General features: G+C 43.2%; 1 protein-coding gene across 5 annotated transcripts in view; it reads right to left on the bottom strand.

The window, feature by feature from the left end:
• Positions 1 to 928: 928 nt before the first annotated feature.
• The window catches only part of C1QTNF12 (C1q and TNF related 12), a 28976-nt gene continuing 5516 nt past the window's right edge, over positions 929 to 24388 (bottom strand). For 2 of the 5 annotated variants that reach the window (XM_054222375.1, XM_054222374.1), the window contains 7 exons: positions 15011 to 15130; positions 13704 to 13815; positions 13216 to 13445; positions 8832 to 8940; positions 8214 to 8304; positions 3955 to 4033; positions 929 to 3373 (listed from right to left, as the gene is read on the bottom strand). In XM_054222375.1, the coding sequence (XP_054078350.1) occupies positions 3275 to 3373; positions 3955 to 4033; positions 8214 to 8304; positions 8832 to 8940; positions 13216 to 13445; positions 13704 to 13815; positions 15011 to 15130 (840 nt within the window). In that variant the 3' untranslated portion in view covers positions 929 to 3274. Of the gene's footprint in view, positions 3374 to 3954; positions 4034 to 5465; positions 5588 to 7713; positions 7843 to 8213; positions 8305 to 8831; positions 8941 to 13215; positions 13446 to 13703; positions 13816 to 15010; positions 15131 to 24388 lie in introns of those variants that run through there. The other 3 variants (XR_008469495.1, XM_054222376.1, XR_008469494.1) reach the window with 3 other exon arrangements.

Consider the following 24388-nt stretch of genomic DNA (forward strand, 5'->3'; position numbering starts at 1 on the left):
TAAACAACTTCTTCACGCTGAACTCAGTTCTCCGAGTTCTTAAGTTTTCTTGGACTATAAACTGGATGACTGCAGAGGAGCACTGAAACTTCGCTCGGCACACCATTAATCTCCCGGCTCTCCGAAGAGCACGGAAGCCGCGCAGAGCGTTTGTCTCAGCCCCAGCCCAGCCAGGAGCCTGGTGCCCACATCAGTCAGGAGTTTTGTGCACCTCACCACCAGCCGCCCCGTCCCAGCTGGATTCTTGGCTCTTTCAACCCAGTCCGCCCCAGTTTACCGCTGGATGGACGATCTCACGCTGGCTGGAGCTCCAGGGTACAACTGCAGCCTGGTAGTATTCAGAGCTAAAAGACTCTTTAAAAAAATAAAATAATAAAGGGACTCTTTTGGCTAAAACACCTCGGTGATGCACAGGAAAGCTTTTTAAGGGACAACGCTCTGTCCGGAGGATGAAAAGAGCTGATCAAAACCCCATGAGCTTTCCAGCGGTGACACAGAACTCAGGACAAGTCGAGAGACGCGATGTCCGTTTTCTCTGCTAATTTGGCTGCTTTCCCCAGCGCTGCCCCAGTCTGACACGAGCCGTCCAGAGAGACACCAGAGACAGATGTTTACTTCTCTCTGACGGCGTCCACAGGAAAATCACTGCCCCTGCCCAGGGAGATTCGAGCCTTCCATGTTTAGGCTGCGTCTTCCTCCGGGCTGTCTGACACCAGGGAAACGCCCGCCGGGACAGCACTCCTTGGATAAATACGGGAGAAAGGTATGAAGACATTAAACAGGTATAAAGACACTAAACAATTCATCTCCTACTAAGAAGATCATAAGTGCAAAACGCGGCAAAGAAGGGGGAAAAACGTCACAAATCCCAAAAAAGCGTCTGACAAACATTTTTAGTTCTACAACAAAATAAATACTTTAACTCTGATTTAGCAAGAACAGTGAGACTTGGTTCAAAAAAACCAAACAACCCTATAGATATAACAACATATGCTGAAGGTCACAACACTTTGATTATGTTGCTGTAAGTCATGCACAAAACAGCCCAATTTATTACAAGTATTCACACAGTACAAAGTACAGTCTAGAAATACATGCGGGGATACAGGCCACTTCCCTGACTACACTTACTCCATCAAACCCCGTGTGCTTATTGATGGGGTTTAGTGAGATTCACGCGTGGTTTATGCTTTGTGAAGCTCTAGAAGTGACTACTGTTGCTCCTTGCTCTGCCTTTCAGTAGCTGTGGGCTCCCCTCTGCCAGGGGAGCACCCGGTTTATTCTTAAAAGCACATTCTCCCCAGAGTGTGCCAGAAAAAAAACCCCTAGGGATTCTGGGATGTATTGTGGAGCAAGAATGAATATACCAACATCGACAGCTGCTGTTTCAGACTGTTCCACAGGTCCAGTTAGAACAACCGCATTCCATTGACTAGAAAGTGGAATTCACCTGGGTTCCCTTGCGTAGCAGTAGCAGCATTACTTGATGAGTCCCTGTGCCCTCTCCTTCCTCCTCCAATAGGTATCACTTTAATATGTTCTTCACAAAGGAAAAAATACCATTGAGTACGCTTAAAGATCTGTCTCAAGGTATTTATAATGGAGATGAAAAACAAACCCAACAGTTTCAGCCACGCGGGTTTTACAGCAGATTTCTCCACAGCCCTTGAAACAAGACATCTTTGCGTACCACCAACCTCAACAGCAGTGTTACTGGAGTCGTAGAAACACCACACATTGATCCACCTGACCAAGAGACCCAGCAACAGGTGACATTTTTTTTCATGCCTCCTGCTGTCCCCAGCAGTCTGTGTTTTCATCGCATAAAGATAGTGTAGTTGATCAAAAATGGCAACGCTATACAGGGATATCTTCCATTCGCTGCAAACGTTCAAGAACAAGCATCTGGACATTTTTTTGGGCCTTGCTACCATCTATTTATGCCACTGTTACACAACCATTGCCTCAGCTAAGTTGAGCCAATAAAAGGGCCAGGTGTCTGTTGAAAGGGAAAGTTACAGAGCTACACTAAATGAGTGTGGGTTTTTTTAATCACAAGGATATTACCACATCGTGGGTAACACCTTAACCCCGTGAAATGTCAACACCCTTTTACTTTATTAAAATGAGTTTATAGCCTGGAGCTATATGCAAAGCTGCTTTGAGGGCTCAATCTCACACACTTGCATTTGCAAATAGATTTGTAGAAATACAGAAAACATTCACTGGACGGTCTTTGACGGCACTTTCAGCCCCTAAGGAAAGCGCAGAGATTCCCTCTGACCCTGGCCACCTGACGGCAGTAAGCCTTGCCTCGTGTTTTCTTTCCTTATTTCACTGCAGTTCAACAAGCCCCGAAGAGGTGACACAGCTGATCCGAGGCCGCTACCCTCACTGTCTTCGCCAGGTTTTCGACAACCAGTGTAATGCATTTGACGCATTTACAAATGATTATACGGCGCCCAAGAGGAGCCTGGTTACATGACGCAGTCCCAACCCACATGTATGTCTTACTAAAACATAAGAACACAAGTAAGGGAGTTCATGCTAGAACTGGTGCCATTGGCCTTACTTTTTCATAAAAACAAAACTGCACAGGCAGCGAGGTATTCAGCTTCATCAATAAGATCAAGGAAATACTTAGATATAAAGAACCACAATTAAAGAGTTCAGGCCTCAGGTTCCCATCTTTGAAGCAGGCATTGTCTGAGAATTCAACATGCTTCTTGTCAAATATATCTAATTTTGAACATGAGAGAGGGCCTATACCGTTTACAATTGTACGGAAAAAAAAAAGCAGTTTTGCTGGCAAATCCTTGTCTCCTTCCTCCACAACACATAAAATATAGTCACTATTTTACTTCCCCTTTCAATCCTTCATTTACAAACGCAAACACCCCACAATCAATCCCAAAAGACATGCTGATTACAAGTGCTATTGTGAAATAAAGTTATAACGTAACAAATTCCAAATCTCAGTGTATTGTTTAGTGAGCATCCGGTGAAGCACAACTTAAATATTACAGAGTTTGTTTCTGAATTATAAAAGTATATTTTTTTTTTATGATGAATGAACTGGTGTGGACCTTGAGAAGCAGTAGCCTCTGAAAGCAAGCTGAAGTATCTGTGAAAGGACAGGCTCTTTGCTTGTTTAAAAAGATGCCAACAGTTACAGGAAGCAGTCTTCAAGAGGCAAGGTAAAGGTTTCTTCAGTCCAATATACACTGCAAGGCTCTAATTCATATCCTTCCCTGCGACACCGCTGCAGACGATGTTACGCGCCCATTAACATGCCCATGAAATCGGATCCGTTCTGAATGGTGATGGGAGCTCCAGCGCTGTTGTCCACAAATATGGAGGTGTACTGGCCAGCCTGCAGAGAGAACAAGAGGGAAAGGAAAATGCCTGACACTTCATCCCAGCGTAAAAGGAGGGAAAAAAAAAAAGCATTTCACCACCATGAACTAAGCACAGAAGCCTCCTGCCTTTTTCTGTGGCTCCTGCGAGCAGGATCTGACCACACATTTTTATGGCAGCGCTACAGCTTTGACTCAGTGGAAGAAACTCTCTGTAGTGAAACTGTGTTATAGGTTTATTCCTTAACTAGATCCTTACTGCACTAGCATCTTTTTGGGTGACCAGTCAAGTGGCCACCTGTGCTTCAGATTCCCTTCCATGAAATGGGAAATACAACTACCATCTTGACAATGCAAAGGGAGATCTGAGAAGGAAGAATATTTACTGCCATTTCTTAGGGGGAAGGTTACTTTTGCTTTTGTTCCTGTTCCTGCCACTCTCAAGTCACCTCAGGTAAGGTATTTTACTTCATTAACCTTAGAAAGAAAGTTAATAAAAACTTCCCCACCTCCTGGTGAGAGTTCAGCCTTGCCAGTAAATAACTCCACAGCCTGCCAAGCAAACCAGTACGGCGATTCCCAGTCTGCATGGGCTTACCTGCAGCTGCAATAAGCCATGTACATAGATAGTGAAGATTTTGCTGTTACTTTCCAGACCAGCAATGACTTCCAAAGACCTAAACAGTAGCAAAAGAAAAACAAACAGGTTAAACACCTAAGGCAGTCACAACAGTTGTACATGGAATGACAATAGTCTTGTGACTTCCCTGGAAAGAGGACCTGGTGGTTCTAGTACCCAACTGTACTTGGTTCTAGCAGTAATCGGCTGCCGTGAGAAGAGAACAGTAGACCCTCGTCCTCACTGCAACGTCTAGTGGAAGACCTACAGAGCATACAGGATTGTCAACGCAAAACTCAGCTGCAGGCAGGAACCGGGAGCCACTTTCTCTCACAGCGGCCTTTCCCAAGGTCCCGTAGTTTCTATCCCCCACCCTTGAAGAGGTGCTAAACACGCACTTTAGCTTTATCTACGTATCAGTTATCCCAGTTTGTTGACCACAATAGCTTATACTGTTGTTATTCTTCGAAGAGCTAGCTACATGCATCCTGCCAGTAACAGCTCATCCATTTTCACGGTGTGAAAGGCCTGTTTCACCTTAAAAATGTATGTAGTCAGCCTATGCAAGAAAGAACATATTCTGCAGCTGAAAAGTGTTTTGGGAGGACAGGATCAGGGGTCACAGACAAGCCAAAAAAATAAATAAACTGCGCTTCAGTTAAAAATCAAGGGAGAGCTCCATATCACCCCCTCAAGCACTGTTCTTTTCTAATATCATGCTCTAATAGCCATTATATTCCTCGCAGTAGCAAGATGTAGGACAGCTGCTCTCCGTGGCATCCTCTGTTTACAGAACCCTAACTCAGGTCCTTCGTACAGGATTCAGAGCGGAAGGAGGTGCCTGAGACATCAACAACCAGAACAACCCAGTTCCAAAGCAATATGAAAGCACAAAGCTCCATGCCTGGCTGGTTCTTCTGAATTCTGCCTAGACGGTGGATCTAGTTGTTTTCCCAAGAAAACCAACCCCTTTCCTCCCTTTTTTTCCATGAAGTGGTGGTGACGAAAGCTGGCAAGTGCAAACGTGCAGTTTCCAGCCCCCTTGCAAGGAAATAATATGCATAAAAGGTAGGGGCAATTTGGCCCAGAGAGAGCAAGCCACTTGGCACCACCTTGATTGAAGAGCTCAGTCTGTGTGTCATATCCTGCCAAAAGCCTAACTTGGGTGGGAACTTCCCACCATTAATCTCTTCTACTCCAACTGTCTCCTTGCCTCCGAGTTTCCATCTCTCTCAGCCGAAAGCCCTCGGGGCTCTTTCAGCTCCCTCAAATGAATGACTGTGTACGCTGACATCCCCAGGAAATTCCACAAGCACGGGTAGCAGCTCAGCCTGTGCCAGCAGAATGTCTGTCCAGACAGGTTCCCATCCCTCCACCCATCTTCCTTCCACGCCGCAGACCAGTCAAACTCTCCGCCACCATAGGAGAGAGAGGGGTCTCTCATAGAGCCAGTGCTGATGCTGCTTTACTCTCACCGCTGTCCCACTCACTCAGCCCAGGGCAGCCTTGCAGGACAACCCGTCATAAATTGCGACCCTGGACAACTGATGAAAACTCCAGGTCAGACATCGGAGAGCTTTATCTAAATGATTAACATCTGGGCCAGTTCTGTCTAAGAAAAGAAAAAAAAAAAAGTTTTTACTGTTACTATTCTTTGGAGAATGTAGCTATAAATTCTTCAGATGGCAAGTTAATCTCAAAACATCCCAATAAACCTGCCTGGGCTCTATGTGACAAAGAGGTTGTTGACACATCCCAGCTAGAACCAGAACAGTTTTCCAGGAGCTTTCAGCTAAAAAGACCTGCAATGAGGAAGGCACAGTAGTTTCCATGTTCCACAGAGAAGCTTCCTGTTCAGATAACTCTTGTGCTTGCATTTACCAGAACAAGGAAGCAAGACTAAAGTCACGCTGAAAGCAATCAGAGACTGACATCCATTCTTTGGGAACATTACTGTAAGGCTGACTGAATGGACAGCAAGGACAGACACTGTCCTTGGAGACAGAAGTGAGCCTTCCAGAAGAAAACCCCTTTGTTCTCTCTCAAATGCCTTAATCAAATCAGTTGGGAGCTTGTGGAATCATTAGGAAGAAAAACTCAACACTGTCATTTATGGTTTAAATGGAATTTAGATTTTCTGAATAATTCTGCAACTGAAGACAATGTAGAGTGGAGATCAGGATGGGAGAACAGCTTTTCACTCTTGCAGATCCGTAGGATCAATTTCACTTTTAAATTCTCTTAGGTGGCTTCATAAATCTCACCAACTCATTCACTCAAATCTTTATTGAACCAACCAACTGGCAATATTTTTCCACATCCCAAGGGGGAATATCTTTCCACATCCCAAAAGCACGTAGAAAATAATTCTGTGGAACTTGCTGTCTCTCTTCATGGGGAATCCAAGGGCTAGGGGCATTTCTTGATGAAATTGCTAAGATAAGATTGTTGTAGGTGAAAAGAAAAAAGCACCAATGCTGAAGAAAGAAAAAAACCTGATTACCTGATTCTGACTGGTCTTTGCTATGCAGACTAAGGGACAGGAATAGGGATCTGCGCTGTGCACAGGCAATTTGTCAGAGCTACTCGTAAAAAGGACAGTAACATTCTGCCCTACTCATACCTGTTCCACCCCTGTGATTAAAGGCCTGGGCTGTCCCAAAATCACTCATTGTCAACACGCATCCCAGTTTTCAAGATCAGGCTGAGGTCCATTCTTAGTACGACCTAAAGGAATTCTCACTAGTGCCAGAAATTAAATGTCCCATGATTTCTGCAGTTTGCCAGAATATAAAGTGTACCTTCAAGGGGCAAGAAGTTACACCTCCCTTCTTCTGCTGACATTGTGAGTGCAGCCAGTCTGCCACTGCCTTGCTTTAAGTGCTGCAATCATAAAAGACTGTTATAAAGCAGTCTACAAGGCTGAGGACGTGCCAGTTTGCCAGTTGCTCCGGTCAGCAAGCTCCTTGACTTCCCATCAGTTTACCCTAATGGGTACTCAGATACCAACCAAGTCTTCTCCGCAGTCCAATGAAACCTAAGAGACGTTTATTTATTACATGAGGCTTCATGTGGAATTCACCTGCCTATAAAGCCTCTAAATTGAAATGCCTGTGGAGAGGTCAGTCCTATTTGCAGCATTCTGACTCATGGAACAGGGAAAACGAGGGCTGAAGCAGCCAGTCCAGCAGCAAATTTATGGTTTTGTGGGTTTTAAGTTGCACCTGTGGAGTCGTTTTATGGATATATTTCAGTGGTGCTATTGCAAGGGTGTTGCTACAGCTGCACTGGAAGAGCTGCAGGCAGGGCAGAGCAAATCTGCACAGCCCTGTACAGGCATTTTTTCCTCCCGTGACAAGGGCCGAGCCGCAAGCAGAGGCGGTGGCCACTCTCTGCAAGCAGCATTGCCCTCTGCTGGGTGCAATTCAGCCCAGCCCAGGGGCTCCCCAGCCTCTTCCTCCAAGCAAAGCTTGCCAAACCCCTCCTGAGCTGGCCTTCTCCGAGACACAGGGCACCTATACACTGCAGCTGAAAGGACGACAGAGCAAACAAGAGCAGCCAACAGTACGCTGATGTCATGGGCCGCTGCGTAAGGAGCAGCACTTAAGGTTGCCATGACGAAACAAAAGCATTTCTTTAGCGGAGTTTTGCTAATGGATCCCAGCAGAGGAAAATTCAGCACAGTTGTCTGAGCAAGCCCCACGCGTCAGCTGAGGGCTGCGAGAAGGTCTCATGTACCTGTGTGCAAGCCCTGCACTTTCTGCCTCAGGACCCGTTCCCCTCTATTTTCCACCTATTCATTGTCCTCAGCACTCCAACACTTTCATGGCAACGTGAGTGAGAAGCTGTGACCCGTTCAGGATGCAGCTGAAATTATAAAAATAGAGCTAACAACCTCTGGCACAAAATTAAAGTGCTTCTCTGACTCTGTACATTTATGATGATAGCTGAGCATTCAGCGCCTTTAACTATATCCAGCTTCAGCCAGCTTCATTCAGAATTCTCCCAACATATGTAATATTCATATATTTAGAGCAATTAGCTTTGAAAGGTTAAAAATCAGAATAAAAAAACCAACACACAAAAGTTAAGGGCCAGATGGAATCACCCTCTTCAGAAAAGTTCTACAAGCAATTACTCTATAAAATTCACTGTTGGTGAACTTGATTTCCACAGTCAGTTGAAACATTGGCCCATCTGAGAAAAATAATTGCCAAGACAGCATTGCAGTAACTCACGTGTATCGGTGGCACAGAGATTCAATGCAGATCAACACTCGGACGTTATCTCTGGCTCGGAGTTGGACTTTACTCTTCAACTCACTGTGGTCTGGGGAAAGCAGTGGAAGAAATATAAGGACTTTTGCAGCATAGCAGACCACCAGTTGCTGGTGTTTGGCTTCACAGAGACACCTGTAACCTTACAACTTTTTAGGAAAGCAACCTTCTGGCTTTGGATTATAAAACACTTAATCACTGAATGTTTAAAATCATAGAATGAATGCACTGGTGATAAAACACAGTCAAAAATGCCTCGATGCAGTTCTACATCATCACGTTGATTTCTTCTCAAGTCTTTTATGGAAGCCATAACTTACACACATGAATAGATTTGGTCCCTAAACTCATCCTCCATAAGGAGTGTTGATTTGTTTGGTTTCCCTGGAGCAGCCCGCTGTCGCTATCAGTCTGTGAAAGTACCCGGCTCTAAGGAGAGGGGCTTGGTACCAAAGGGAGAGCTCACTGCAAAGGGCTGCCATTGCACGTGCTTCAAATCAAACAGGACCTGGAGTTCTCCAGGACTCCTTCCTGCAACCCTCAAGCAGTACAGAAAAGCCTTTTGTGGACAACACTCACCAATGTGGACATTGGCTGAAAACTGGTAGATGCCGGACACGGGTGCTGTGAAACGTCCTGTTGCCAGATTTAATCCTGTCCCCCGGAGAAACGCTCCTTTGGCCAGAGGCTGTAAGATAAGAAGAGCAGATCCTGAACAAGTCCCCAGCACTCTCAACAATTACTTCTGCCTAGGACAAAGAACAACCTTACGTACATGAGAACAAAGTTGAAAAAATTTGCAAGGCTACTTCCTTATCTCCCCAGAACACACCTTCCGGATGGGCTCTCTCAGCATATGATGCCCACGAAAGGTAAAATGATCAGGATGAGACATGAAGATGCCCATTTTGCTCACTGCCCAACTCTTCTAATTCATCTTGACTCAGACTGTGCTTACTGCATCCCTATGCTCTGCTGGTCATAGTGGCCTCTGGCCTCCACTGATGTTCCGATATACAAGATCTCCCATTATTTCCCTACCACTCCAAAGGATTTCCTAGATGGGGCCAAGCAGTGCCCCCAGGCTGAAAAAACCTGGAACCTTATACATTGTTTTTGTGATACAAGTACAGAGAAAACACACATGTGTGTCTCCAATTCAGGTCGAAGTCAGATGGCTTTGATAGTGTTAAAGAACAGCTGCCTAGATTCTTACAGGTTCCATATTTAGTTTCATTTTTTCCTAGCCTTGGATTCTACAGAACAGGCAAAAATCTAGTAAAATAGCATGCAGCTTCTCCTCATGGCAAGGAAGCAGTCTGAAGTGAAATGCACAGCAGATTATGTGACTCAGGCTAAAATAAACTCTGCGAGAAATGTTTATTGTTAGTTTTGGCCTGCCTGATATGAATTTGGCTAGAGCTGGGGAGAAGCAGGAGTGGCTTCAATGTGCCAAGAAAGCACATTAGTCAGACTCTGCTTCCACCGCAAGGGCATTCTGTGCAATGTGAACGCATTCCTATGAACGCTGTCCTGAGAGATTTGCCCCACGTTGCTCTTACGGGGCAGACGAGCTGTTCAAATCTGACTCTGTGAGGCACGCACACTGCTATATCCCTAAAACATGCACAAATGCACTGTCGAGTGAGCTCAACGACCCAGCATTCCAGTACACTTTCCAATACTAGATGGCAAAATGGGCCTGAGACACGGTGAACGAATTCTTAGCAGGTGCTCTTACACTAAAAATTATTCACGTACCAGAAGGAAGTTAATTGCCCCCCCATTCTGGCTCATCACAGACAGAAATTGCCAGTTTTCACAGTGCAGGATAGGAATAATTTGTTTAGCTTTCTCTTTGAAAGGAAGTAAGGCTGCAAATATTGGGGTCTGGTGGTGTTTGTTTAGAGAGTTACTACAGGGTAGGAGTGAAATGACTAACCTGCCTTTATCCAGCAAATCCCAGGCAAGGCTCACAAAAGAGTGATTCCCAGTCCTTATTTACCAAGATGTAGCTGTATTTTAAATTTCATAGCACTTTACTAGCAATGTTTTATGTATGCAGAGGGTGGTGATAATATATCCACGTGCAACAGCAGTGGCATTTCTCGTAAGATTCCACATGTACAATGGGAAAACAGTAATAATGAACGGCAGAACAGCTACGCTTCGTACGATGATTTCTAAGTCTCTGTATTGATCAATGTGCACTGATGTGTGCCTATGTGCACACATATACACACAAAAGGAGCTCTATTTTCTTTATGTATACACATATGGACAATATAACAGCTAACCTAACAACAAAGACTATGGAAGGAGCTTGATTCTGTTCTTGTGCTATCACTACGCCATCATTTTTGGTACTGCTATTTTTGCTTTACCTCACTGAAAGAGCAGATCCAAGCCCCGTGTGTGCAAAACTGTACTGCATAGTTAATCCATTCCTTTCTTGTTACAGCCATTAGCAGAATCAGCAACATAATTCCAAAACCACTGACTGAGCATGGAAGGCAATTTTAGGCACCAGTAAATTATCACTGATAAAACATTCCTGTTTCTTCATGCCCTCTGCGGCTTTGTTATTCTTTTGCTCATAGAAACAGACAATGCAGGGAGAGGTTCTCCGGGCAAAACCCCATGCCAATTAGAGCTCCCTGCTGCGTTTGCTGCCTCACAGCAGCGCACTCACCTAGCTGCTTCAAGCACTGCAGGGATTTGTATCTGAGAAACTACTTGCAGACAGTTATTTCAGTTAGCAGACCAAAAGCAAACAAACAAGTTAGTGTCCAGCCATTCTGTACAAACCAAGGTCAGCCTCTCCTCCTCAGTTCAACTCCTATCCCTGCGTCTTCCTCACTCCATAGTTTACTTCTGAGTGGAAAATAGGAACCATGCACAGAGAATTGAGATGTGATCTTTCACCATGAAAAGCACACCTTAGCTTTAAATGATCTGACGCCAGTGATGTTCCTGAGCCCCAGATAAATCCCACTTCCATGGTCAGAGGCTGCAGTTACTTCAGTTCTCACTGTGTAAAGTACCTTGCTGAAAGCTTTTAGAAACCTCAAAGCATGAGATATAGGAGGAAGAGAGAGGTGTGGGGAAAGGAGTATCACGTGTTTCATTCCAGATACTAAGGAAATTGTGAGACCAAGAGAAAGAGAAGGAGGGAATGTTCTTGGAGGAAATTTAGTATGGAAGAATGAGAAAACCATCATGCTCTCTCAATACTCAAGGTCAGAGTGACTTAGACACCATACTCAAATGACAGAGTATAGAAGTGACAGGCAGCTTCAGCACAGCTTCTTTCCACTATCTCAAAATGCTCTGGGTAAGGTCCACACCCAGGAATTAGAGCCAATCCCTATCATCTCACTGAGAAGTATCAAACCGTTGGCTTCTTCACGCTATTAAACTGATAGAATGGAGGGAGGGGAATTCTCCCTCTCTTTTCCCCCTTGGACTGTTTAAAGACAATGTTTTCATCTTTGCAAGAGCATCCACTGTCTCACTCCCTGCTAAATTCCCCTATATCAGAGCACAAGCTAAAACCAGACACTTCTCGTCCCAAAGCTGAAATGAAAGGCTGGCATCCAGAGGCCTGCCAGCCCTCCCACATCAGCTGCAGGGCCAGAAGCAATTAGAAAGAAGCTAGGCATATGATAACAAAGCATGGGAAGCATCAGCCTACGCACTGATTGCTGAGATGTCTTTATTCACATTTTCCCTCCTAATTAATGAGGCAGCAGATCTCTCTAGCCCTGCCCACACTTCAAGTACAATCTTGCCTCTGTGCCAGCACCCACAGTGCTGTCAAACCAGGCTTCCACAAGTGTATTTGGGAAAGATCCAGGAAAGCACCCTGTTTAGCACATAACCGCTGCCTCTAGTCCTGTAGCTCCAAGAAGTCCTAGCAGCAAAACTACTCCATAGGAAAGGATCTGCTGGACAGGATTATTTAGAAATGGGACTTGGTGCAGCTGGGAAGAAAGCTCAGCACCTTACTACACGAACAGTGTTAGCAAACCCTGCTGATGGAAAGCCATATTCCCTGTTCACGCTCTTCAAACTCTTGCTGTCACATCACAAAACCAACAATGTACCTGAAGGCCCTATGCTACTAGGCAGTCTTTGTGACTCCAAAGTCTAAAATAAATCTCCTCAATTACCAAGTAACTATTTGTTTTTAGCTATTACTTTCCTTATCATTTATACTTCAAATCCAGATCCTATTTGCAACTGTTTCAGAAATGGTTAGTAGAAGTTTCAATATAAAATTCAATACCTGGCTTGTAACCATGCTTATAATGACCTAGAGCATCCCATGATGGTGTGCTTTATATAACATGTCATTATAACATGTCTATAATGAAGTTATATAGGTAACATTTATTCATCTGCTATAAAACATTATGTAAAGAGTTTGAGCATCAGGACTAGCCCACCCAACAAAATGACAGCTCTTACTTGGGCTCACAAATCTATAACCAATGGCTTCTGTCTGCCTCTTACGTTTTTCTACATCTGAACGTTAGTCTGGAATTAAAGAGGGTGTGCACTGAAAAAAAAAGAACAGATCCTTCAGACTAATGCCAAACATGGACAAGTCTTTCTCCATCATTAACTGAAATAAAAAGACTGTTGTTTGGACCTGTGAGACAGCCCTCTCTTGCACAGACCTGTTAGAACTTCAGTAAGAACAGTAATGAGATTCAGTTGGGCTGCAAGAGAGGAAGAAAGTCTGCCTCTTGGGTTTGTCAGGAAGGAGAGGACTCAAAGCTAAATATCCGTCTTACTGCAGTGGAGCTTCAGTGCTGAAATCACCATATGAGATCCTACTTCACAGCATCCGCGCCTGAGACGAACTTCTGGGATTAGTCTGCCCTTTCAGGAAGCGCCTTTATCTACAGAGCCACCCAGCAGCTTTGCAGACTAGGGGAACTATAGCTGATCTACGCACAATGGCTGTTGTGGTGTTGCACAGGTTCAGTCTGTAATCCCTTCTCACCGACTGGAAGTTCTGAAGTTCTACCAGGGTCTTCTTATCTACAATGACTTGTCCTTTTAGCTTGCAATGGAATGCCTCCTCTACGCGTCTGTGCGGTGAAACTTCCTCCAAGGAAAGCAGGAGCGGAGGCAGCTGGCTAGGATGGGCTGAAATAGCCAGGGATGCTCGACGCTCAATGGCTTCTGAGGAGAAAAGAAAAAGTATAGGAAAATAAAGGCTTAGTTTAAGAGCCTGGTCTATGAAGCCATTAGTTGTGCAATTAGACTTCTGCACTCAACTCTTCAACTCAAACTAAGCAGCATTGGGGAAACATTTTCTCAAATTTTCAATTGCCAGATAGGGGAATGCTTTAAGGCAAACATTTGCAAAGCCAGTTCTTTATTTGCCATGGTGCTTACCAAAATAAGATCACAAAAGCACAAAGCTCTTACAGTCTTTACCTTTTAATATCTCCTTAAACTCCTGCAAAAGGACTTCCCGGGTGACTTCAGCACCAGGTGCTCCTGGAGGTCCCTGGGGGCCAGGAGGTCCTGGGGGCCCAACAAGGCCACGCTGAGGAAGTAACCAAAGAAAAATATGTGAATTAGAACCAGGCAATTGCACCGACAGACCAAAAGTTCTCTCAGCCATGAGCCAGTTCTACAGGGCTGTCAGCCACGTGAGCAGCCCCTCCGCTATCAGTTGAACTACAGGCCTGGTGCAGTAAATCTTAAACTGACTCTCTGGCCAGCTGTGAATTCCGGCACTTGGAATTTACTCACGTCTTTATGTGGGAGGATAAACTTTGCTCAGGTAAACACAAACTGGTTCTTCAAGTGCATATATACAGCGGGAAGCACAACAGGCACAAGACTAAGTTTGTTGCTTCTGTATCTTCTCCTATCACCAAAGTAACTTACTAGCTTTTAAGCTTCTTATTCTGCCTGTTCGCCACACTTTACGTTAACAATGTATATTGCTCAGACATAATAATCACATAAATGAATGTTTGGTGCGACAGTAGAGCTCCCAGAAAAAAAATTAAACAGATCCAAAACAGCTGTAAATGTTACCCCCGCACACATTAGAGCTTTAAACTAGTAGTACGAACATGCAACGGTGTTATCAATGCTATTTTGATGTATATTGTTCCCAGGGAGTTCCTGTTTCCTCAACTAAACTGCAGTAAACCTGCATGGAAGTACTCCTGCCTATCAGCTGACTGAGAAAGGAAAGGAAATCGTTAAAAGTGTTCAAGATTGACTGAGCAGCAGATTAAAAGTGCACACGTGATCAAGCGTCACTCAGCAGATGATCAGTAATTCATTATTCATTAATTTGAAATAAATGACTTGTCCACACCTTTATCCTTTTAATAGGATTAATATATCCTTTATTAATCCTAAAAAGGATTAATATATCCTTTGAGATACCTGGACTTTATCTTGTGGAAGAAAAAAAATGTTAATTTTATTCCTACTGAGCAGTAAAAAACCAAAAAAGGCTCTGTCCAAGAAATGTCTGGTTTAAACAAAAATTAACGTTGACAGTGGAATTCAGATACCTTATCTTACAAAAGCATATAGCACTTACTGTCTCAAACTCCTCCAAAATACTTTGGGAAATTAAACTCAAACAAATGAAAATGCAGCACCCTCTGGAGTGGGAAAGCAAAAGCTGGAGCGTACAAAACACCTTGCATAGCAACAGTAGGAAGGGAAGGCACAGTGCACGTTTATTAGCTGACGGCAATCTAGCAATAACCTACTAATTTCTTGTCTTTCCCTTTGCATCTCCTTTTAGAGGTATTGCCATCATCTGGGCGGTGAACAAAGGATATCCAGGTCCGCCGTGGGTCTGTGATTCGAGGATCTGGAGATTCTAGGATCTAAAGAGAAACAAGAACAAAGACTGGTATCGCTGTATCTCTTCAGCCACTACATGGATTCAGAGAATGCAAAGTTTCCACACCAGACTGTTGTCTGCTGCCTAAACCATATCCTTGATCCAAACGCACTGCATTCGGCAGCACATCGAAGGTGGGATAAAAAGGGACTTCACACTTCTGTACCAAGCAATTCAGTTTGGATTATCCAGTACCACGCCACATTTTGTCTTCGTTTACAGGAGCACTGCAAATGCAGGACAGTAGTTCAATCTGAGTTCTGACACAGAACAGACACCAGCCTTTCAAAGAGTCTCATTAGAGTGGGATTTTTTTCTTCGTAAGTAACAGACTAAGCTTGCCAGGAGAAACGTCCCAAAAATCAGAAGATGCTGTCCTTAAACCACCAAAATTCCTTCTCATAACTTAATATGCTATCACCTGCAGGGCCTCCCAGCTCCCTTTGCTTAAGAAATCAGTAAGAGCCGAGAGCTGGGCTCAGAGACCTTTCTCGGAGACCTTTCTCAAGCTGCTGAGACTCTCAGCCCTCTGACAGTCCTAATATGTGCCACAGAAAACCTGCCCAGATGCCAGAGATTGTTCACCACTGGCACCTGACATTTATCAGTTGCATCAATCAAGCAATACAGCGAGATTAAAACCTACAGAAAACCTTGAAATGCTCCATAACTTTCAAATCACAGGCTGTAGAGTGACAAACGCGCACACAGGAAAAAAAGCACAAACCAATTCACAATGAAAAACCAAGTCCATGTCTGATCACAGAATAAATGTCCATTGGCAAATCTAACTACCTTGCCCATTCCTATGTTCTGCAAGTATATTGCAGCCATAAAGAAATTATCTAGAGAAGGTTTGACATTACAGTGCCAGTTCTGGATCCTTTCTAAACGAAGTCTGGACAGAAGAGAGGATCTGTCTTTACAAATTTGGGTCCACTTCCTATTGGACTCCCTCGCTCCCATTAGATACCTCCCAGAGAAAACCAGAAGTAAGTGATCAAAAAGCCATACCCGTTGTTTTTCTCCTAGGCTAGGAATGAACTTCTAACTGCAAATTAAAAAAAGGCACCAGAAATCATTGGTTACCAATACCCTGCCATGCTCTTATCAAGAGCGACTAACTGTTGACTATGGAGGTTCCAATCTGTTGACACAGCAGCCTCCCAAATGTCCATCACAGTGAGCATAAAAGCACAAGCCTTCCCAAAGTTTCACGAACCGTGCTTAAGAATTCAGATCCATTAATGAAGAAACAGGAGAGGAAAAACTGCAGTGAGCACTTAAAATCTTTAAAACAAACAAACAAAACCCCACCACCACTGTATGCCTATTGTAAACTTTTGAATTCATTCAAAAAAGCTGGTTTTTTCTCTCCTGGTGAGACAGAACGGGTACAGATCAGAATTCCAGCAGGAAAGCAATACAAGGCAGCAGCGGGTTGAATGACATTTGGAATGATTCCTAGACCATTACAAGCTTAGGTAAATCAATATTGATTTATCACCATTTAGGAGGAAGAAACCAAGATGGATGTAGAAAAAGTATAGAAGCAAAGTCAGTTAACAGTGCTTTTTTCAGATCTAAAAGCGTTTGCCTCTGGGTATTAACGCCCTGCTAGTCTGACAGCACCAGACAGTTCTGCCACAGCTCAGACACTAGAGCTCTACGCACCGTGGCCTTAACAGGAACAGTGACTTTGCAAGGTCCTTCTAATGCAACGAAGTTAGCAAACACATCTACATTTACTCATTACCTGTCTCACTTGGCTGCCTAAAGCACTTGCCACTTCTCAGAGAACAATATTGAGTTTTAATAACATTTCTAGTACCACTTATAAGCATAGATTCACTTTCCTCAGTCTGCAGAAGCATGTAGAAAACGATTAACCTTTAGGGTGCAGGCAGAGCTGACGCTCTACCAATAACCTTAATATACGTCACCATCTAAGAGCAACAGGAATTGGACAGAGGATTGCAAATTTTCGCTAGAAATATCAGGGCAAGCCCATTTTGAGGAGGAAGGAGCACAGTCTGTGTGATCTGCTATGAAAAATCCATGCAGCATAAATTGTTTCAAAATTAAATCTTAGAAGTCTGCTGGAGTTCCAGCTTGAGGTTGCAAGGAATGTTGGTGCTTCTAAGCTGATGCAGACCCTGGAAAGCTCTCTCTCCGGCATGCATCCAGGCACATGGGTGTAGTACGAGGCACTTGTCCATAGATTTCTGAACTGACGTGATCACAACTATTTATTTCAAACAGCTTCAGACAACAGATGATTTACAAACCAGCAGCCTATGAGCAGCTCCCCAGAAATCAGATGTGTTGCGAGCTGAGCAAGGGTATTCATTAAACATACATCTCAAACTCTGCGAAGCCAAACCTATCTTCTCTATTCAGCAAATAATCTTAGGTGATTTACTGCTCAGACGCAACCCACTGAAAGATCTACTCCTATCAATTGCTCTATTCAGGCAGTCCACTTATCCTCCCCTCCGGATGGATGGCTGCAGAGTAGCTGGCATCTGTGCTTTAAGCAAGGATATACCGAGACATTTCGCCATATCGTTCATGCGCTCTACTGTAATTAATCAGAGACGGAGTTATGGTTATGCACACTCCCCCCAGTACTTCAAATTTAGCATGCATCGCAAACAAGAGCAAGGAAAGCTATTCATAACCATCTATTATTTCTGTATCAAAATCAGTCTTGAACAGGCTTTTTATGTTTAGAAACATATTTACAGTCAGCTGTCAATTGTGTGTTTAGTCAAGGGGTTCTAGTAGTTGTTTTAGCTAAATTATTATTTGCTTTTTTTACTTACCACACCCAGGACTTAAATAACTTTCCAAAATTTCACTGGAAAGTAACGTAAATGGAGCACCATAGGAAATCCCGTGTATTGTGAGGTTAGTCACCTCACTAAAACATTATCATCTTCTCACAGATTTGCTTGACTGCAGATTTTTGTGAAGCATAAGAAAGAAGTCAAAGACAGGCCGAGAAGGTCCTTTGGTACAAAGCTCTCCGTCTATTGTAACATGTAAACATAAAGTCCAGAGGCAAACATTCATAAAGTTTGCAAAAGCCCTTAGAACAGCACACAAGGTGCAGCTTATTTCTACAACAAACATGAAATATATTTATCAGTGTCATGGGGATTTAATGGTTTCTGACAGGAGAAGATAGTTCTTTCCTACACAACTTCATCTGCAAACAGATGGGTGCAGCATCACCACACACAAGGTCACACCTGCAGAGGACTGTGTTTATGAGCATTATATTATATTTTATAACATTACTATATTATATATTATAGTTCATAAATGTAAAGCAGGTAAAAGCCTACCCGTGCTCTGCCCAAAGGAAGGAGATATCTTTTTGTCCCAGCGACTGGGACTGACAGGTCTGCAGTAAAGCTTCAGGGCAATTCACAAAACAGAAGGAAGCAACTTATTAATAGAAGCACCCAACTCAGGCAGGATGGAGTATTCCCTCAGTGCTGTAACAGAAGCCAGCAAAAGAACAGCTGGGTTGCAGAGAAAAGGAAAATAAAATCAGTTCATCCTTCAACAAGGGCTGGCAGGAACTCAGAAGTGCAGTCTCCAGAACACGGCAAACACAAGAACAGAGTCTTAGGAACCGGGATGCAGCATTTGCTGCAGATGTGGAAGAGACGATTCAAATATTCCTGGTCTCCACCAGGCTGCAAGACAGGCATAAACTCCCCTCCACTGCAAAAATGAGGAAACAGGCCAGCTAAAAGCAGAAGCCAGCAATCATGGGCAGACTCTGACCATTAACTGTGAAGACAAACAGATGTCCTCAGCCTTTCTGGAGCTCCAGCTGTGAAGAAACAGGCCAGAGCAGACATCTTGTCAGGGAGAAAAAAGAAATCCAGATGGCACATCCCAGGAAAATAAATGAAAAGCTCCTGAAGTTTTTAAAAAAAAAAAAATTAAAAAAAATCCCATACCTCTCCAGTGGCTTACTTAAATTACAAATCCCTCTACAAGACAGTCATGGCACTCCCCAGTTTCTCCAGCACAAGGATGATTGACAGTTAAAATGAATGTTCCATCCTTGTGGTATTATTATTTAATTACTATGGCATGCATGAGCAATCCCAGCAATAAGCATGCAAGCCTCTATTTTTCTTGGCAGCAGCAGCCTCCAGCAGCCAGAGAGACCTTGCAGCCAACTCAGGTATCAGTCTGAGAACAGCCTTGGAATCCCAGCAAAGGGGACTTGTCCCTCCTGGGGTGCTGTTTACAGAGCGAAGCTAACCTACAGGAGTCAGGAGGAATCCTCACGTTAACTGCAGTGAAATCAGGCTTACTCCTTAACACTTGAAACAGTACCTCCAAAATCAACAGAAGCCTTGCCAGCAATTTTTAATGAACTTTCAATCGGGTCTTTTAAGATTACTTTGGAATCCGAATACAACGGTACCTATCACTTCAGAACCAGTTTATGACACTGATGAGAAACTAGCCCACTCTGTCCCTAACTTCCCTCACAGTAAAAACCAAATTAAGCTGTAATTTAGACTGCTGTACACAAGTAGAACCTGCGGTTCTTTCTGGCTCTAACTCCCAGAACAGCACGCACTGCTCAGAGACACACACAGTCCCCGGCCAAGATGCAGCCAGCATGGAAGGAACTACTAGCAGAAATCTACAGGCAGAGTTTGGATCCTGAGAAATTTCTGAACTGTATCTGAACTTTCCTGAAATTCAAGGATAGTGGGATCCAGTCTGCATCTCTGCTAAAAAACAAAGTCAAATGGACAAAAGCAGTTTCAGAGTCTGGATGATTAGAAGAAAAAAGTCAACGCTGCCTGTGAGCAAGTCTGTACACCTAAAAGCATCTTAAAGTGTTCCCAGGCACACCTAAGTATTTCTCAGGATGGGAGAGGATGTAGAAGCATGAAAAGATTACAATTTTGTGAGCGGACAGCACCCTTTCCACCTGCAATTATTTAGAGATGTGTGTCCAAGAACATATACCCAACCATTCCAGTCTGCCGTCTTCACGCCCTGAAGTTACTGCCCTACAAAGTTTTGCTCGAACAGTTATCTATGTATTTGTCCATCTCTGAGGGAATTCTATTTAAGAATTCTTTGCTTAATAGTTAAGCAGTTGCCAGACAGATAATTGACTTAAGCATTTCAGTTATCTTAATCCACAAATTTCTGTTACACCTGATTTACACCAGCAAAAGTATTGGCAGCTTCATTATGAAATTAGGAGCAAATTATTTATTTCAGTAGTGTATTTTACTTGGAACATGTTAAAAAGTGACAGACCACTCTTTTTTTTTTTTTTTTTTTTTAAGCATGAAAAATCTTATGTCAGCTGGTAATAACTTACGGTTATACACACTCTTGGTTATTAATGAGATGTAAAACCAAGATCCTGACCACTTGTGGTTTTTACAGATCTCTCAAGAATTTTCCCTAGAGCAGAAGCGTTAGATTTGGTATCTTAGCCAAATCCGAAATGGAATTCCTACCTAAATTCCCACTGTGTTTTGTGATTGAAAAACTATTCTTCACCCCTCTAAAGGGCTATGTCAGAAAGCTTCTCCCCTCCACAAACTGCCTTCAGCAGTCACACCCGTGATGAATTTAATTAATCTAATGGAACAGTTCATATGAGCAAGAGCTACTCCGGGTGAGAAAACGACATGCTGTTTGTTGCTGTGTTAGCTGTGCTGTTAAGCCGTGCCACCCCTGGATGTGCCAGTGAAGTTCTCTCTGTAGGGATGCCGCAACAAGGTAAGGAACCGAGCAGCACCAACAGAACAGGTACAGCACAACGCATCTGGCACACAAAACCACATCTGATGCAGGAGTGCATCCTTTAAACAGCTCTGAGAAATGAGACCAAGCCCTGAACTATTTGATACGCTGAGTCAGATGTATGAATCCAATGTTATTTTACACCGGCCACAAGGAATTGCTAGGAAGCATGTTGTTATAACCCTTCTCATTCATAATATGCCAGAGCTAGACTGACAACGATGACAGATACGAAACATAAACGATAACATCTCCTACTACAGACAGGTCACAGTCCAGTCTCTCCCACGGCTTTAATACTTGTCAGGCCCAAAAATACTTTTCTCAATTACACATGCAATCACACACTTCAGGCTACGACTGAAACCTCTTTACAGAGGAGGACTGCAATTTGTGCAGTATCATTGAACCAGCTGCTTTTTTCAATTGGAAGCAAAAGGCTCCAAAGAAGTCATTCAGGGAGATTTAAGTAATAAACCAGGTAGACTCAGCCCTAGATATTTGACAGAGACAGATGGATCACAAAGGAAAAATTTCAAGGACTCCTTGAAATTTTAACGGGTAACTTTAAATAAAAATAATACCCACTTTTAATAAAGTGGGTAATATTAAAAATATTACACTATTTCTTGCAGAAATTCTACTGAATGTAAAATCCCGTTGGCCTCAAATCATCCTTGATATTTCTCTGTGATGCTGGAGTCAACAATTTTCCCCAGGTAAGGATGCTGCCTTTGAGTTGCTTAGCTGAGCTACCCCCAAAAGCAGCTCACAGAACAGCTGAAGCTGGAAAGGACAGCCACAGATTATCTAGTTCAACACCCCCTGCTCTAAGCAGGTGAAATGCAGCAGGTTAATCTGGACCACGCGCAGTCAGGTTTTGACTGTCTCCAAGGATGGAGACTCCACAGCCTGTCCAGCCTGTTCCAGTGTCCGACCATCCTCACAGTAAAGAAGCTTTTTCTCTTATGTTTAAATGGAATTTCCTGTATTTTAACTTGTACCCACTGCCTCTTGCCCTTTAAGTGGGCACTAAGAGCCTGATTCCATCTTTACATCCTCTACTCAGGTATCAAATGGTAACTCCTGATCAGTGTCAACCCTATATAACCACTCGACAAGCTACTACTGCTGAACCCTTGTTAGTATAATATCACAGAATCATATAGAATCATAGAATATCACATCTCACAAGACAAGATCTATGCCTGGAAAAGGGAAGGCAAGCCTGGCATGTGGCAGCTGCTGGTACTCAGCCACATACGGTCCAAGTAAGAAGGTCCAGTAAATTAAAACCTCTGTATCCATCAGTCATGCTCTGCTCTCTCTCTTAGTCCATCTGTGTCAGAGAAAAAAAACTCATGCGCTTGGCAAGCACATCACGTTGACAGCAACTCAGCAAAGATCAGACTGAAGGAAATTTTTTAAAAAATAAAAAAATCCAACACACTTACTATTTCCTTGGAAATACCATGTTTATCAGGAGATTTGAGACTTATGCTTCCCTGTTTTAAGGTAGATGTTTCACCACATGCATTATGAATGCTAAAGGGGAGCTTTCTCCACTCCTATTTGAAAAGAATTCCCAAGAGAAATTTGTCCCAAACTGTTTTGCTTAATTAGAAAGAAAGTACCTTTTCAACAGTATGAATAAAAATCACTGCTCTCAACTAATAGTCCATTCCCTGCTCCTTCTGCTTTGATAAACCTACCAGCTGGCCACAGAGTCTTCCAAGGTAAACACAGCCTTAATTTTTACTGTACAAGGCCAAAAAAAGTTCCATCTTTCCTGTTATGTGCTGTAGGGAAACGAAATGGGACACTGCTGTTGTTCCACTTTCCTGTGCAGGGCATCCTTTCATGAAACAAAACTGCTCACAGAAGTACCTTCAAGGCTCAGAGAGATGGGTCTTCCTCAGAGAACCGCTTTCCACCTTCCTTTAGCTTGATAGGTAAGGTAAGGATAGCTTCACTATTGCTTTGCTTCTTCTCTTAGTGAATACAAATTGTGATGCTTTGTGTGCTGTTATTTACCCCAGAAATGGTGGCAATTCTTAAGCACTGCGTTCATAGTATGTATAAAATAATCCCTTAGCTTGGGCAGGTGCTATATAAATATAAAATACCATACAGTCAAGCCATGACATTTAGATGCAATGCTTAACTGGAGCCTGGACTTCAACGTCAAATAGATTCCAAGGAGAAAAGTTCACATTGCAAAATTTGGGAGTGGATATCAAGCAGAGCTCACGAGCATTTACATCAAAGATTTGGTTTTGTACAGTCCTTATTAAACAGAACCTGCCTTCACTGCACTTGCCAGCTCTTACTGCGGCCAAACTTTTGCCATGGATATTTTAAAGCAAAGTATTTCAACACAGAAACTGCAGCTTCCAAACAATGTCTGTTTTAATGAATGCCCACTAGCCTCCGAATGAGTACTGTGTTTCTTCTAGCAGTAACGTGTGTACGACTATATTAGAATTAACCAGGACCAGTTTCTGCTTGCTTTTGCAATCAGAATATATTGTGCTTGTGGTCCAATACATTTCACATCAAGCCAAATTAATTCCAGAATAGATTGAAATTTAGTTGCACCAGCTACGCGTCTGGCCCCTTTTGCAAAAACAGAATGAAGCAGCTCTAAAGGGAGCAGAAGAAAGTGATTGATTATAAGCACCTCAAGAATTTAGCGTGTATACAACCTGTCCTGACAGAGCCCTGCAATACACAACAAAGAATTAGTTGAAGAAATGCTGCTTACAGTCCCCTAATGATAATTTTAAGTGTAGCAGCCAGCTTTTTTATATAGAGGACTGTTTCCCAGACTTGCCCAACCTTAACCAATTACTCTCACAATAGCATTGAATAGGATATTTAGAATGTCAGCCCAATTGTTCCAACTTGCCCCTTCTGCCATGCCCCAATTTTTGACAGGTTTGTTCCTCTATTGCTATAGTGACTGCCATCCCTAATGCTTGTGATCAAAGTCATCTTTTAGAGGTCACCTCCATTTGAAACAAGGGACATTTTTGTGTGAGCAGAGAGAGAGAGAGAAGGGGCTGTGTGATAGGGGAGACTCCCTCCTTTCTCAGCATTGTAGTCTCCCTGAATCCTTTCCTACAAGAGCCACAATCACCTTAAACAGATCATCTGACCCCAGCAAAATATTTCTCATCTGTAATTTTCAATCACCACAGCCTCTCTGGTGGAAGGTGCAGTGCAGAGGAAGCTCAGGCATGCCCAGGTGTTTATACTGATGCCAAAGATAGTTTTGAAGTAACGTTTCAGGGAGTAAAGGGTTTGCCTGCAAAAGATACATTAATATTCCAGTATCACTATTGTCCTGCGATAGTCCACTTGCCTTTTTTTGATCAGTTTCTGAACAGGGTAGTGTTCATACAATAGAACTCCAAAATGTCTTTACACTTAATCA

This window comes from Rissa tridactyla, chromosome 16 (assembly GCF_028500815.1).
Source record: "Rissa tridactyla isolate bRisTri1 chromosome 16, bRisTri1.patW.cur.20221130, whole genome shotgun sequence".
Taxonomy (NCBI): domain Eukaryota; kingdom Metazoa; phylum Chordata; class Aves; order Charadriiformes; family Laridae; genus Rissa; species Rissa tridactyla.